Source organism: Haliotis rufescens, unplaced genomic scaffold, assembly GCF_023055435.1.
Source record: "Haliotis rufescens isolate VD_foot unplaced genomic scaffold, xgHalRufe1.0.p SCAF_4, whole genome shotgun sequence".
Classification (NCBI taxonomy): Eukaryota; Metazoa; Mollusca; class Gastropoda; order Lepetellida; family Haliotidae; genus Haliotis; species Haliotis rufescens.
This window is the reverse complement of record NW_025964112.1, coordinates 60,398,140-60,413,560: the sequence shown is the minus strand read 5'-3', so window position 1 is coordinate 60,413,560 and position 15,421 is coordinate 60,398,140. Positions and strand designations below refer to the sequence as shown.

At 36.4% G+C, this 15,421-nt stretch overlaps 1 protein-coding gene across 9 annotated transcripts in view; it reads left to right on the top strand.

The window, feature by feature from the left end:
- The window catches only part of LOC124113378 (cAMP-regulated phosphoprotein 21-like), a 71,819-nt gene that overhangs the window by 44,712 nt on the left and 11,686 nt on the right, over positions 1-15,421 (top strand). For 5 of the 9 annotated variants that reach the window (XM_046473683.2, XM_046473699.2, XM_046473718.2 and 2 more), the window contains exons 3-14: positions 4,360-4,493; positions 5,101-5,205; positions 6,698-6,773; positions 7,191-7,335; positions 7,758-7,898; positions 8,645-8,744; positions 9,184-9,291; positions 10,781-10,821; positions 11,011-11,216; positions 11,924-12,073; positions 13,625-13,723; positions 15,212-15,375. In XM_046473683.2, the coding sequence (XP_046329639.1) occupies positions 4,360-4,493; positions 5,101-5,205; positions 6,698-6,773; positions 7,191-7,335; positions 7,758-7,898; positions 8,645-8,744; positions 9,184-9,291; positions 10,781-10,821; positions 11,011-11,216; positions 11,924-12,073; positions 13,625-13,723; positions 15,212-15,375 (1,469 nt within the window). The remainder of the gene's footprint in view (positions 1-4,359; positions 4,494-5,100; positions 5,206-6,697; positions 6,774-7,190; positions 7,336-7,757; positions 7,899-8,644; positions 8,745-9,183; positions 9,292-10,780; positions 10,822-11,010; positions 11,217-11,923; positions 12,074-13,624; positions 13,724-15,211; positions 15,376-15,421) is intronic. The other 4 variants (XM_046473736.2, XM_046473744.2, XM_046473728.2 and 1 more) reach the window with 4 other exon arrangements.

The following is a 15,421-nucleotide window of genomic DNA, read 5'->3' as shown; positions in this document are numbered from 1 at the left end:
TTGCCAGTTAGGAGTAACAACCTTTGGTATTTTAATGTCAGAAATTTTGATGGGAACTTTGAGACAGAAAAAAGGGCTTAGCACTTGCACAGATAGTGTTCCTTTCACCATGGCAGAAGGAAAATGGCTACATTAGTGACTCACCATAGCTGAGAATAGATTTATGGCTATGATGACAGAAGATTTCTCTTAATTTTTTGCTTGCAGAGAGTACTCAAATTTATGCAAGTTAAAACCTTGAGATAGATAGAAAACACAGAATCAGTGACAGTGAATGCACTTTGCACAATAAAGTATTATTTTCACAATCAATTTAGTTACAAATAGTGTACCATCAAATCTGCAAATGTCGAAATGAAAACGAAAATTGTTAGCTTTATATGTTTATGACATGATACTCGGTTGTCAAAGATTGTAAATAGAAGACTTTTGGATAGGAATAATACTGCCCCAGAAAGTATAATTTTGGTTTTCTTTTGTTCAATAAGCTGCTGCCTTTGGTGCACTGTGAATTAGTATAACCAGGGACCTGTGATCGCTTCAAATCAGTAGCCTGGTCGACCCCCTGTTGATAGTTAGACTGACAGTTTTCAACACATTATTACCCAATCAAGTTGTGAATAGTGTTCATTGTATATAATCATCCTCTTAATTGGTTAAATGTAATGTCATCTAAAATTGTATGAGTCATTTCCGAAACTTCATTTATAGGTCTATGAGAACTCATATTTTGCATGAAACAGATAAGAATCAAAGCCTTGAAGAAAATCTAATTTCATCATATTGCATGATTTAAGCTTTTTGATGGCCAGTATATTTTTTAGTCTGTGCCAATGAATAGAGTTTTTGATTCATGGAATCATAAAGTTGATATGAGATAATAAATATATACTTGTCATTGAGCTACTTCCTTACCTAATTTTCATGGTATGTGCAGATGAATTCTGTGGGAGTCGCGGTTCATAAATTTATCAGAGCATCACAAATTTGCACCTGACAATGCTGCGGATAATATTTTGAGCCCTTGTGAATGATTACTCATATGAAATCATACATTGGTATTTCAGTCTTTTTTGGGTATGTAATATAAGTTTACGACTTAGGTCTTGTGTATTTGGGTATTTTTATAATGACTTTGTAAGAAGTTGAATTTTAATAAATATTCTGCTGTAAATTCCATTAAATGTGTGGTTTTATGTGCCTCTTTCGGCAAAGTTTTTCAACCATGGCAAGTTGGTAGCCATTTTGTATGTGCTTCCTTAAAGTCTTTTACATAAAGTCACTTAACTCAGTCACACTTGTCACATGTTACAATAAGAGAGAGCTAGCGCTTTTGTGCATTATTCACTTCAGAAGAGTTCATGTGTGTGATGCCAGCATGAGATCAGAAAAAAGGATCAGTGAGGATATATTGGTATGCAAGCTTCAAAGGCTACAGTGGGTTACTCACACTGTTGTTACACCATTGTGTTTTAGAAATGTTTCATACATATTTGTATGCAAGAAACTTAATTGCGTAATGGGGATTTTTGTTGTGTTCATATTGTTTGCAGGTACACAGCTTGTCTGGAGCCATGATCTGACATCATGCTTAACTTAGTATCAATTCAAATTTTAACTATAATTATAATATTTTAGTAAAATGATTGCTTGAGCTCACTTTCTTACTATATACAGTCTGAACTATACAGTCACGCAAGTTGTGATACAAACTTATTGATAGCAACAATTTCTTGTCAGACAGGCTGCATTGAATAAATATGCTGATACTCATGCAAGAACAAGGTTACCGTAAATGATATGTATTGTGTCACGATTCAAGTATTGGGATGTGTAAAGTTGGGTAGGTGTATCTGTAAACACTAATGATTTCTGCAGGGATTTTCATGGATCCATCTATTTTCAAGTCCAGGGGAATCATAGACATGTGACAATCTTCTGACAATCATAACGCACGGCTTAGAATGCCTGAGAGAGCTCAACCCTTGAATGTATACCAGTTGCAAGGTTACAGGTTGTGTCATCAATGTTTTTCACTTTGATCAGAAACGTTTCTGGCAACAACAATTTCAGTCAGGGCATATAAATTTCCCCAAAAGGAAATTGAGTCCCTGTTCAGGACTTGCAATCTTTTTAGGCCTAAAAGTTGCAACTAAATAGTTGCCAATGTGACCTGATTTTCAGTAGTTTCACTATCAAATGACTATCTTGAAAAAATGTCTTGTGGTGACTGAATTTTATTACTTTTCTTTATTAGACACAGAAATAAATAACTTGATTGACATTTGCTACGCTGTTTTCTCATTTTCCTGATTGCAATCTTGGAAACTTGTGTAACTGCACTCGTCATCTGTGACAATGAACATTTAGATAGCTCCAAGCAGAAATATGTGGCAGTGAACATTTTGATAGCTTCATGCAGCGATGCAAGGATTTGGTTATGCTAAATACTTTTACTGTGTGCATCAATATGAACTTCTGATATGTATAGACCTTTTCATTTTTCTTGACAACTTCATGGCAAAGTACTTTTCCATCTCAGAACAGCAAAAAATGATCGTACCACCGAATGTTGTGAGTGAAAATGATGACAGTAACTTTGGAACTGATAATAGTGATGGATGATGTTATTCTAAGCCGATGGACGAAAATAAGGACATGGAGAAGCTGTCCATGCCGATGACATTTGAAAGTAAATCAAAATTGAAAACAAAACAAAGAATGGCTAATGAAGTATGTGTGGTTAATTTACATAAAAGGCTAATGCTATAAATTTTACATATTATGAGAATTTGATTAATAAGATAATTTCAGATGTTTTGGTGACCAATGATATTGACTTCACTTGAAAAGTATTTGTAGCCATATGGCTACTTGGTAAAACGTAAACTTTGAGCCCTGCGTTTGAAACCGGTATCACTTTAGGCTTTTCTCTCACATCAATCTTTGACAATCTGTTAATACTGAAATGTTATCCACTGACAAGTGCATTTATGGTTAACATGATTTTCATGTGTTCAAAAAAAGTGTTAATTAATCTATTTTTCATATTATTTATCTTTCTGAAAGAAATCACTCCACATGGCCACACTTATGTATTCACTCAATCTATGCTGCATATCATCTACACAATTCAAATCTATTTCTTTTCACATTTTGAATTGACTGTTGAAGAAATGTCTCGCTTGAATAATAACATTATCAAGTATTACCATACAGCCTTTCCTGTGTAAACTTGCGAAATTAGGTCAGACCTAACAATCAATGGACAGATGTTTCATATACATATTCAGGCTTTAGAGGTTTCGTTTAGCTTGTATCCATGGTAACTGAAAAGTGACGACAAGAATTGATGAAAAGATTCTTCTTATTGTATTATAATAAGTCTTTTCAATAAGCACCGCCTGATGAAACATACTTCATACTTGTTTATGAATCAGTGTTTGTGGAGGACTTACCGTATTCGACGTAATAAGCGCCCAGGGCGCTCTCAAAATTAGAAATAGGGGGCTCCTATTAGAATATTATTTTGGTGGAAAAAAACAGAATTGAAAGATAAATTTAATTTCGGGGGTTTATGCTGACAGCCTGAAATGTTTATATACGACAGATATATTTTTCCAGAATTGAATTGCCCATAATTAAGGGTGCATATAGCGCACGAGTGCGTATTATATGCAAATAAATAATTGTACATTGATCAATCGGAAGGGGTGCTAATTGGGATTGTTCACTGGCCAATATATTAGCAAATATCGCCATGGGTGCTTATTAGAGGGGGGCGCTTATTACGTTGAATACGATATGTATCAGTGTTGAGCTATTGAAAACAGGTAGACACACTGTTGGAAAATTCAAACTTGTCCGCAGCTGATATCAGACTAGAGCTTTTTGTAAGATAGCTAGTTTTGGTTTAAAACAACTAATCCTTTGGATTTTTAACTTGTCTCAGACTGACAGAGCAGTGGACGTGTCTATCCTTGTGAAAATAAAACTTTGTCCTGGCTACAATTAGCTGATTACTGATTCCATTTAGATTTTGGGTGCAATTTCTATTGAAAAAGGCAGATGAAACAGTTAATGTCATTTGAAACTTGTAGAACATATGCCATGATTTGGCCTGGCTTTGTAACTTTGTACTGGACAGGGTGAGCAATTAAGCTGTGTCCTTGAGGAATTGTGCCTTTATTTTCATGTTTTTAGGTGTCTTCATGTTTAGAAGATTTTGACAAGAATCCTTGATTTTTATCCCTGCTTCAATATATAGTTGATCAGAAGATAGGGCATCAAAACAAAAGATTCTCATTTGAAGTAAGGAACAGAATCCTAATACTGAACATGCAGGTATTGTTATTGCAGGTATTGAAACCCCTGTTGCCCAGTCAGCCACTGGTTCTCCCGATTCTGAGACTGGAGATGAACAGACAGCCTCGCCCTGTGATGGAAAGTCCGACATTCAAGAGCACCATCAGACAGTACGAACAAATTCACAGGTGATGCCAGCCATTTTGAAGTAAAGATCATGCCATTTGGAGCAATAGAAAGCACTTAGATTTCATAGGATGAAAATAAACATGTGCACCATGTTTAAGTTGCTGAGATGTATGTCTGCAGGATACTATTTAGTAACATGACACCAGAATATGGTCATGACTGTGGATAAGACAAAGTTTCAAGTAACATGTGAAGTAAAGTATTGGCTTGAACTTCTATTGGTATTTTTGTTGATTCTATTCTGTGGTAAATCTTGTTTTACCATTCAAATCAGCTTGAAATTGTGTAGAATTTTGAAATTTGTCTGAAGTCAAATTTCTCAGGGAATTTTGATGTTCATTAAAAGGTAATTAAATTAGGCACAAATGGCATTTCTAGACATACACAGGAAAATGTTTCTTTGTTTTGGTGAAATAGAACTACAGTCATCCAAATCTTGCAAGTGTTAGATTGTCAACAGCTACAGTTGAGAGTTACTCCCCTTCAATGTGTACATTCTGTTGTAAACCAAATCAACAAACTAAGAGGTTTTAGTTTGCTAGCTGAAACTTTATGTGAACAATGAAGTTGATCTAATATGGATGTCTGTTGAATAAATAATTTCAGAGTAAAATGAAAACTTTACAACGAGCCGAGGCTTTGTGTGATGACAGTTCCCCCCCTCCTGATGTGATGTACCCAATAGAACATCTGGAATCCAAGGAATCAAAGGTGTGTTGGTCAGTCAAAACATCATATTGGAAAATTGTGGAAAGCAAATTCAGTATCTCATTTCATCATTTTGTCATCATGTTAAAGCTAGATGTCACATTCTTGTGTCTATAATGTATAAGATTGATAAGGTTTTGGAGGTTTTTCTTTTTTTTCTTTGAAACAAAGGAAGATAGGTTTTGGTTAGGATCAAGAGGATAGCAGTGTTTCCTGTTTCAAACTATCCTCTTTTGTCCAGTTTGTTGCTGTTGAAGTATGATGCTCCTCAGAATATCAATCACTGGTTTGCGAATCCAGACTTGATTATTTACAGGCTGCTGTCATTCCAGCTAGAATAAACAAAAAAACACAAGTCACTTTTGAACCCCCCAAACAATTTTGAGCACTACAGAAATAGGCTGAAAAAACATTGGATAAGTCATGAACGTTCAGTGAAAATGAAGAGAGTTTCATTTGATTTTTCGCTTTTTTAAATCTTTTGTGGATATTACTGTGGACAGGATTGCCTCATATTCAGCTTGCTGCTGTTCAGGGAGGTTTGTATGGACATTGACACAGAATATGCTGAACGAGAATAGTGCATGGATATGTTGCCATTTGAGAAAATGCACTTTTAGCAGTAATCTGGCTGATTTAGAGTGCAATTATAGCTTGGTGATGATAATTGATGAACAAGTACACAATGTATGTTGTTAATGCCACATTCACCAGTATTCCAGCCATACCACAATTTCCTGTAGATAATCAAGTCTGGACAAGGCATGATAGGATCTGTGAGTACAGCACTGTGGGTAGATTTGACAACAATTTGTTTGTAGCCACCAGGGTTTGCTCCTTCAAAAAATTACTGGCCTTTCTCCTGGCCTACAACAACATGGTGGAGGCCGCTTAGTGGCTGAATCTGAGGTTGCGTAGCCACCCAGCGGGGCTCAGAAAAGTTTAGAAATCCTCACCCCTAAAATGCCTTTTCCTGCACTCTGAGGATAAATCTTGGCTTCCATTTGCCTCATTTCATGGCCATTTTTTGAGCAAACAAAGATGCTCTCCACAACATTACAAAATGGCAGCCAGTTGTCCATCTACAGAGATGATCAACATAAATCTTTCTTTGAGGTAATCATTCACCCGACCCCATCTCCCCTTAATTTTTTCTCGTTGAAATTGCAGGATTCACGAGCCGTGTCCAAATTTAAAAAAAGAAACATACATGGAGAAGGGTTGAAATTTTGACTTGCCAGATGTGCCATCTTCTTTACGTTTCAGCAAGCCCTTTGTAATTTTAACTGGCCACAGGCCAAAGGGCCAGCAGTTAAATCGACCACTGATGATGATGTGGACTACATGTACCCTGTTGACTTCTTGTTTCTTCCTTTAGCTGATCATGATTAGAAGTTCTACATTCAGAAGTGGAATGTAGTATGTCAGATAGTGAAGAAAAAGAACAACTTTTGAAACAGCCAGTCTTTACTGTCTGAATTGTATCAATTTCCAGATAAGGAGTGAGAGAAGGTTAGAGAAAAGTGGATCGCAGAGTTCTGAGGCAGGAACCTCATCAAGTTTATCTAGAGGTAGGGGAATATTGAAATTATGCCAACACGTCATTGATAGCATGCACATGAAAACAGGAGATTCCAGTCTGATATTGACAAGAAGATCAAAATATGGCACTGGTCTGACATTGTGTGACTATTGCAGGTGATCATGGCTGGTACATTGATGATCAACTTATCTATGATGTGGCTGTGTTTGGCTTTTATCACAGGCTGACTGCCTGGATTGATTGTATCTGCCATTAGGCTGTCTGCTGCAGATTCTGTATGCTGCAGATGCTGAGATATTGCTGACAACACCCAATCACTTAGTGTTTGGCTTCAAATTGTTATGAAAAACATAAAATTGTAATGAAGACAATCTACTGCAGTTTATAATGACGATGTCTAGGAACGTATATGAATATTGATATTCTCATGCCTTTCATGTTTCAGAGTCAAGTTTAGATACACAGTACAAAGACTCCACTGGGATTGACCTAGAAGAATTTATAAAAAGGACATTAAATAAATCAGTCAAAGATAAGAAAATGATTTTACAGTTAGCTAGAGATCTCAAGAAATTTGTCAAAGAACCAAAGTAAGTATTGTCGTGTGTGTATGTGCGTGTGTCTGTGTCTTTGTGTGTCTGTATCTCTGTGTCTGTGTCTCTTCGTGTGTGAGCATGCATGAGTGAATGCAAGAGAGAATTAACATGTAGAAAAGGGTTATTAGCAATGATTTTCGAGGTTTTCTTTGACAGTTTTAATTGTTCACTAAAACCTCATAAATCTGAACATGCCATTATGTATTGTTTAACATGCTTAAGGCAATATGTCAGATAAGTCTGCCTATTTTGCTGATTGCACAATACTTTTCCCTCATTCTGCTGAAATATTCATTCTCATGTTAGCTTGAATTGTGAACTGAATTTAGGCATTTTGAGTTTAAAAACATTTACCATATTACCAACATTTTGCAATTCATGTTTTGTGCTTATGTTCTTTCAATCATATCTTACAGACATCAGTTTCTCCAGTTTGCTGAGATGTCGTCGTATGATCGTATGCTGGTTCATCGAATTGCGGCGTTCTTCGGCCTGGACCACAATGTTGACCAGAGTGGCAAAGCTGTAATAGTTAGTAAAACTAAAATCACAAGGATGTAAGTATTTCATTGAATCTTCACCTAATATCTTTTTGTACTTGCTTTGGTACATGCCTATATTTGATCATTGAAACTATTTTAAACATTATTTGTGTTGGAGATGCACTTTTCTTTGTTATGTTAAAGATTGCATGCGATTCAATTGTGTAGGCTTACATTTCTATGTAATTATTTCCTAATTATTATGAAAACATACACTATCTATTAACACAAATATGATATAGATAGCTTTATATTTAATAATAGCAAATTGCACTTTCATCTATGAGTTTAGCATCAATCTCCAGTTGTGAATGAGCACGTTTAAATAAGGAGTGTTTTTTATGTTGAATTTAATTCTATCCATTGTAATGGTTTGGTGTCCATGAAGTTTGTTTGTCATGATGTTGCAGTATTTCATCATCTTTCCAGAGAATTGTATTTACACCTTCCTTCTGTAGTTCTTAAATTCTGGCAGCATTTATGAGTGGATTTTCTATTAAAAAAATTGGTAGCCTAGTGGTTAATGCATTCGTTTGTCACACTGTGAGCCTGGGTTTGATTCCCCACATGGCAACAGTGTGTGAGTGCTCAAGGGGAATTCTTGCAGTAAATTTGGATTTGTTTTTAAATTGATGTGAAAGCATTCTCTTGCTTTTTACAATCAAGTTTGAAGAAATGCAGTATAAATCAAGGAAGCTCTCCATGACAGTGAATTATGTGTACACACTCATGGTCTTAACATCTTTTTGATTTATTTTCAGACCTGATTTTTGTTTTGAAGATCATATACAGAAGGGTGGGGATATGGGTACAAAAAAGAAAATATTACCTAGGAAAGCACCAAGTTTAGATGAAAAAGAAGTAAGTATTTGATTACGAGTTTGTAGAAAGCTGATTTCAATAAGGCTAAAAATGTTCACTGTTCAGTACCATCAAACGTTACTAAAGTACTTTTGCAAAAATGAAAACATTGATTTATTTATCAGCCTTCTATGGATCAGTTCATTCACTAGGGCATGGACTGATTACCAAAATGTCTCAAAGATATTTTTCAAATTTGGTCAAAATATGAAAGAATGTCCTGTTGAAAGTTGATAAAATCATGAATACGTCCCAATGCCTTTTATTTCAAGCAGTATCACTCAATGTGTAAAACCCACAAAGTTGGTTCCCTGTTTTTAGGTAAAAGCTATAGGCATCAATTCCGAGGCATGTATATAGGATAAGAGGTAAAATATGCAATTCATAATTTGTGTACTTTTGTGGATTTGCTACATTTTAGGATCTTTTGATTTTTCAGAGTAAAGGTTTAGAAAAGCACCTATTTGGTAGCAACCGTGCCAAATCACTGGAAGAAAGACAGAAGAGCTACGAAGAAGCCAAAGCTAGAATATTCAAGAATGGAGAGGTAGATAATATGTTCCCTGACAGATATGACCAGTTTAGAAAATAATTAAGAAATCTGGGTACCCCCTAAGTCTGTAGATTTTGACATAAGTGTTATGACAAGGCTTATTGTCTCTGATGCTTAGTTTCACTGTTGACACAATGCCGCTGTTCAGCCACAGGGAACAACATCAAACTTACAACATTCAAGATCCTAACTGCTCCATAGTTTTGTCATATTGGACTGGGACATTCTAAATTTTGGAAGATTTTACTGATATGCTTCTAAAGAACAAAAATGCATAGGTGATATAGATGTATTTATGAAAGAGACAAGTGAAAATAATGTCATGAGTTCTCACATCTCCCTCAGAATACATTTGGAAACTACTGGTATACACCTTCCCGAAAAGGGAGTTAACTGATTATACAAGTCCACTTCCCCCCCTTGCCGAACTAGGCTGGAATTTCCAGGCTCAACTGTAGCGCCACCAGTGGCTATTATGAGTTATGTCCCTTCTGTGTCCCTCCTATTGACCTCTATCATCAAGTCAAGACGATCTGATGGATAATCAAGATCTATATTGTAATAAAACGGGCCCTACCTCACGAAATGTGTATCAAATAACTCTAGCACCTTGAATAAAAACATGAAAAGATTTGCAAAATATCTGTCAATGCCCAGTTGGCAGTGCACATGCTTTGCAAATCCTTCACTCTACCGAAATCTGCACGTTGAACTCCATGTTTACGAATTGGATGTCTATATTGTTACGCAATTTTGATTGGACAATGCATCAATTGTTAGTCCAGTCAAAATGTAACTCCGGAATTCCAGCCTAGTTCGGCAAGGGTGGAAACTGGACTTTTATAGTCAGGTAACTCCCTTGCCTTAGAAAGATGACTGGTATATTGCGGGTTTTTTTCAAAATCATGCAGTGACAAGTTGAATCAAAATTATGACACTCAAGATTAGCAACTAATTCCTGTTATCGAAGAAGCGAAACTATTCACGACAAGTGTTCTGTATATAACATGTCTGTTCCGCATGCATGGAGACCAAAGCAACATCTTACAAAATGGTGGACAAATATAAAGTTGTCAGAAATGTGTGGGGAAAGGTGTTTTTTTATTCAGCTTTGAAACAAATTACGGATGAAAGAACACCTGCAATGTATTGTGGTAATTATCACAATACCTGAATAGTTATTACAATAAATTGCAATACAAAATCCAGGCCAATACCCATCGCTAGTTACTTCTCACACATAAAATCTGGCTGTGGTTTTTCCTTTCTTGAGGAGTATGTACAAGAACATTATAAAAACTGATGACACTTTCTCATTTGCCCTTGACATTAAGATTCATTACTTGTTCTCAGCCGTGATTCATTGTAGTGTAAGCAGCTTCATAAATTGTTTTCTTAGTTTATTTTGTTTCATATTGTTAACAGTGGCTGTTTTTGTTCATGTTGCCTGCAAGGACTATAATATTGTGTCTTCTTCTTACAGGGTGGCTCTGAAGATTACCTGTCTTGTGCTCCATTAGTGAGGTATGTGTCTAAGTAATATGATTTTCTTTCCATCGAGTCAGCTCACATGTTGATCTTGGATGCTTTATATCTCTTCTTTCAAATTCTACATTTTTCACACAATAGAAGTTTAAGATTTATTTCCAGTAAAAACCAGAAATTTTGGTTTAATTAACAAGTAATTATGCAAGATGGTTTATGATATTTTAGTAATAGTCGATCGGGTAAATCCAGCCTTGTGAGCAGCAAGGAAGACCTTGGTTCGCGGCAGCCAAGTACAGACTCCAGTGGGTATGGGTCATGTGAAAACACGGGTAAACAGTCTCGGCTGAGCATACAGAAAGCCAACAGCTATGGTGGCATGCCAGGACATCCTTTGGTGAAAAGCCATGGCTCAGCAAGCTTCTCCAAAGCAGGTATGGTAACCAGTTGTCATGGTGAAGGTAATATACAGTCATTTTGATCATATCAGTAGCAAGGGGTGGCATGATTCATTTCCAGTTTATTTCTTTATCTTGTTTGTTCTAAAGTTCTACAAGTGCTCAGAAAATTCATGTTACTTTTAAAGAAAGAAATACCTGAGCACCAAGAGTTCATTCACTGAACATTGTTTTCTGTACTTTCCATTGAGAGATGATCAAACTGATCATGTAAGAGTCAACTCTGTAAAGCAAATTTAAGTTGCATCGTATTTGCCCTTCTATCTTTTAATAGTGTAAAAAATATATCTGATGTTTTATTTATAGTTTCAAGCTACTTGATCTTTGCAGTTTTGAAATTAATCAACCTTTACAATGATTTAAAGAATTCTAGTTTTGAAGTTTGTTTTTATGTTTTATACATTCTATTACCTTACAAATTTACAAATGATGAAATAATTAAATCTGGACCCCACAAACCAGTGATTGAAATCAATCAACCAAGTCACAGAGACCGATCACTCAGTCCATATTGTCACCTGACAGGTTTTGGTTGCTGGGGACCTGTTCTAATCCAGGAGGGGGGTTGTCTATTATGAGGAAGTAAGATTTTGATGTGTGCTATTGTTTTTCTTTGTAGCCTCAGTTTGTATTACCTAAAACATCTTGTATAGTTTGTATTGAAAAACATCCTGTCATAATAGATTCAGTAAGCAGTGGCACATCGGGTAGCTTTGACTGCGGGTCTGGTCGGCCGTACCCTGTGCCAACATCCCCACCAGGCAGCCAGTCGGATCACTCGCCACTCTCCCGCAGCAGTTCCACTGGCCCTGTTCCATCACCACACACCTCAGGTAAGGCAATTATTTTTGACTCAATTATCTATCTGCATCACAACGCATCTCAGGTAAGGCAACAATCTTTACACACTGCAGGTAAGGCAACAATGTTTAGTCTCGTGGCATCATTTTTAGTATTTTAGTGTTGTCATATGGCCTATTATAAGCTGAACTTATTAGACCAAACAGTGTTTTATTTTACTTGTGTTTCCGGCTTGTGGTAGGATTGTAGAATGTAGGTGTAACGTACATGGTGGAACATTCACAGGATCAGACCAGGGCTGTGATCGAGATGGCTCAACAGGAACCAGGTCAAGGACAGATTGCAAATAATTTGAGAGAATCTAACTTGGTAACACAGGACAAACTGAGGTGACAGAAGTACTTGGTGATGACATTCTGTACTGTTTTGGTGTGCCTGTCCGATCCACTGATCTGTCCTTATGTCACATCTGGAACCTATTGTATTGATGTGACTGTCTGAGGAATCCCCCTGCTGCAGATGTCCGGACTTTCTAGCTTCAAGAAGAAACAAGCATCAACATGGAGTCCAAATTTCTTTCATTGTGCGAGGTCAAGAAGTCATTATTGTATGTGGAGGACACACCTTGTATTGAATTTGTGGGAAGATGTTTTTAACAACTGTATTTTAACTTTTCTTGTTGCCTTCAACTCAAACTTTGGATAAGGCCATCATCTGTTTACTGTATGAACCTACCATTAGCACATGCTTTTCTTCCACATCAGTAAACTGTCATCAGTATCAGAACTCTTTTCTCTGTCATCACCACACAACAGGGTAAGGCCACATTTGTTGCCTGGAATATGAACCTTTGTTGTCCCCTGTCATCATCTCCACACACTCTGGATAAAGTTGAAAACATTTAAGTCATGGAATCCTAGATCTTGATACTTTGTTGTAGCAGGCAAGTGGAAAGAGAGGTTGAGACGAGTAGTGCAGGAACCAGCTGTTTTGGAGGCATGGATTAGTGTATGGATGATAACCTCTAAGTTGGATAGATTTGGACCTTCTGTGGTTGTTATGTGCTATAGTCATAAGAAGGATGTTCTTGAGATATGATGTCTGGGTGGCGACAATGATGACAAATATTGATAGACCTTGTCATTATTTGCTTTGCAGTCTCATTAATTAGAAGCGGTGGTTATTGTCGTAAGATCATACCAAAACTGAACTGTACAAATTACTGTCTGACAAGTGAATAGTTTCAAGTGATGCATGTAAAACATCGCCACTGAATTATTTACAAGGGTTATGTTGAATTTCTAAATCCTTTCTTTATACCTCCCCGAATTAATCACACCTACACATGAAATATGTCTCAACATCATGCTGACTGATTTTCACCTACCTCAGTTTGAATAATGATGTGGAGAGATATTGCAAGGTTGAGGACTAGAGTCTGAAGAACTTTGTCCTCCATTGCAAACTGCAGTGATGTGTTAATTGTTTTGCATATACCCACTGGGTTAATGCCTTCTTCAAGTGATTCTATAGCTTGAGTAGAGTTCCGATATGTTTGACAGCAGCTCCTTTACTTTGTTCAGGTGGTGGTGGACCGGGCCCAAGTTCCCAATATGCCTTCCTGGTAGCGATGGACCCTACCAACATCCCGCCTGGAAGTATGATAATCAACCCACAAACATGTGGGTGGGATTTGTCTGTTTTAACAAGCATGAATCCCTTTTCTATCTTTTTGCTCTTTATAACTGTCTATGTACATGTTGATTCTGTTTCTATTATCTCTCAGGTGTATGTCCATCAAGCTGCTATGCATAGTGGAATGTTTCAGATGGGCATTTATGGGACTCACTGATGGGACATTTCTGGAATATCAAATGACTGTATTTAGTAGTATTTGTTTAGCTGTGAAAGTAACCATGGTAATCAGGTTTATCATATGTTCTCGTCAGCTGATATGTTTTCTAAGTAATACTGATGAAAAGTTACAAGCTTTAGACAGTTGACCAGAATGTTTTCAATGTAGAGAATTTTAATTGTGTTACTCTATCACTTGTCATATTTTGCATGTAGATACATATATTCATTGTGTGCTGGTTTTCAATGACTGTCCTGTAAAGACAAGATGAGTAATTTGTCAAATATAGTTGTCCTCAGAAAATAATGTACTGACCTATTGTAATAATAGTTTCCTGCAGTGTAAATGGTAACATGTGGAGCATTCTCTCTCATTTACATGTATATCAGCTTTTGTTATTTTCAATAAAATATGTGCCACAACGCGGAACATTAGACATCTGTTGCCTGTCCTGGTCATTGTCTGTTAAGATCCCCAGGAAGAGTCTGTCATCACAACAGTCTGTTATATTCCATGTTTGAAGATGCAGCTGAGGTAGTAATAGAAATTAAGAATGAATAGTTAAATGATCCAGAGCCGCTTTCCACCAAATGGTCTTTGCGCGAAGATGATAACAAGGTCATACTTTAACATTGACTTACATCAGTCATAATGCTCGGATTATTTTGTGTAATGGGTCCCTTGTTAACTAATGTTACAACTTTAACCATTGAGGGTTCCTCAACCAAAATACTATAGCAGAAAGCTTTAAGGACATCCCCCTTAATTTCTATCACTGCCAGGTATAGGCATAGACCTGTGAGATTATTTCAGTTAACATAACCTCTTGTATAGTGTCAGTAGCTGCACATATAGTGGAACTATCATCTGTAATCACAAGCTTGATGTTTCTAGATGTCTGTGATAGCCCACATACATTATACTGTATTTGTTTGTAATTCAGTGTGTGTGCATGCTTTTTACCAACAATGGGAGTTTCATACAAAAGACACATGTGCCTGTTTTCATACCATTGGTTTCTGTGACTGTACTGCTTGAGATGCTAATTTGAAAAGGATTGGTTTTCTTTAATGATGCACTTGGAGTCATATTTTTTTCATGTTTGTTTATTTGATTGTGATTATTTATATTTTTAAATATATTTTTTTTTATTTTGATTAATGTGTTGTTTTTTTGTGTGTTATTTGTTTATTTAACTGAGTGGTCACATTTATTTGTTGCATTTGATAAATTAATGTTTCTTTTAAAGAATGATGACCCTGTTACTTGTCTAAAGTAAGATTGTAGCAAATACTTCAATGATTTCATGTTTCAGTACAACCCCATGTGAATCCCGACGGGTCTTTGTATCGGTATGATCCAGCCCAACCCCCACCCTGGCTACCCAGTGCAGGGTCATCAGTACATCCATCGACACCTTCATCAACATCATTCCCAAATAGTCTACCAACACAATATTCTAGTGTATGTACCCATGTTGTAAGTTGACAATTGTTTTGAATCCCATTATATACCTAATTATTTT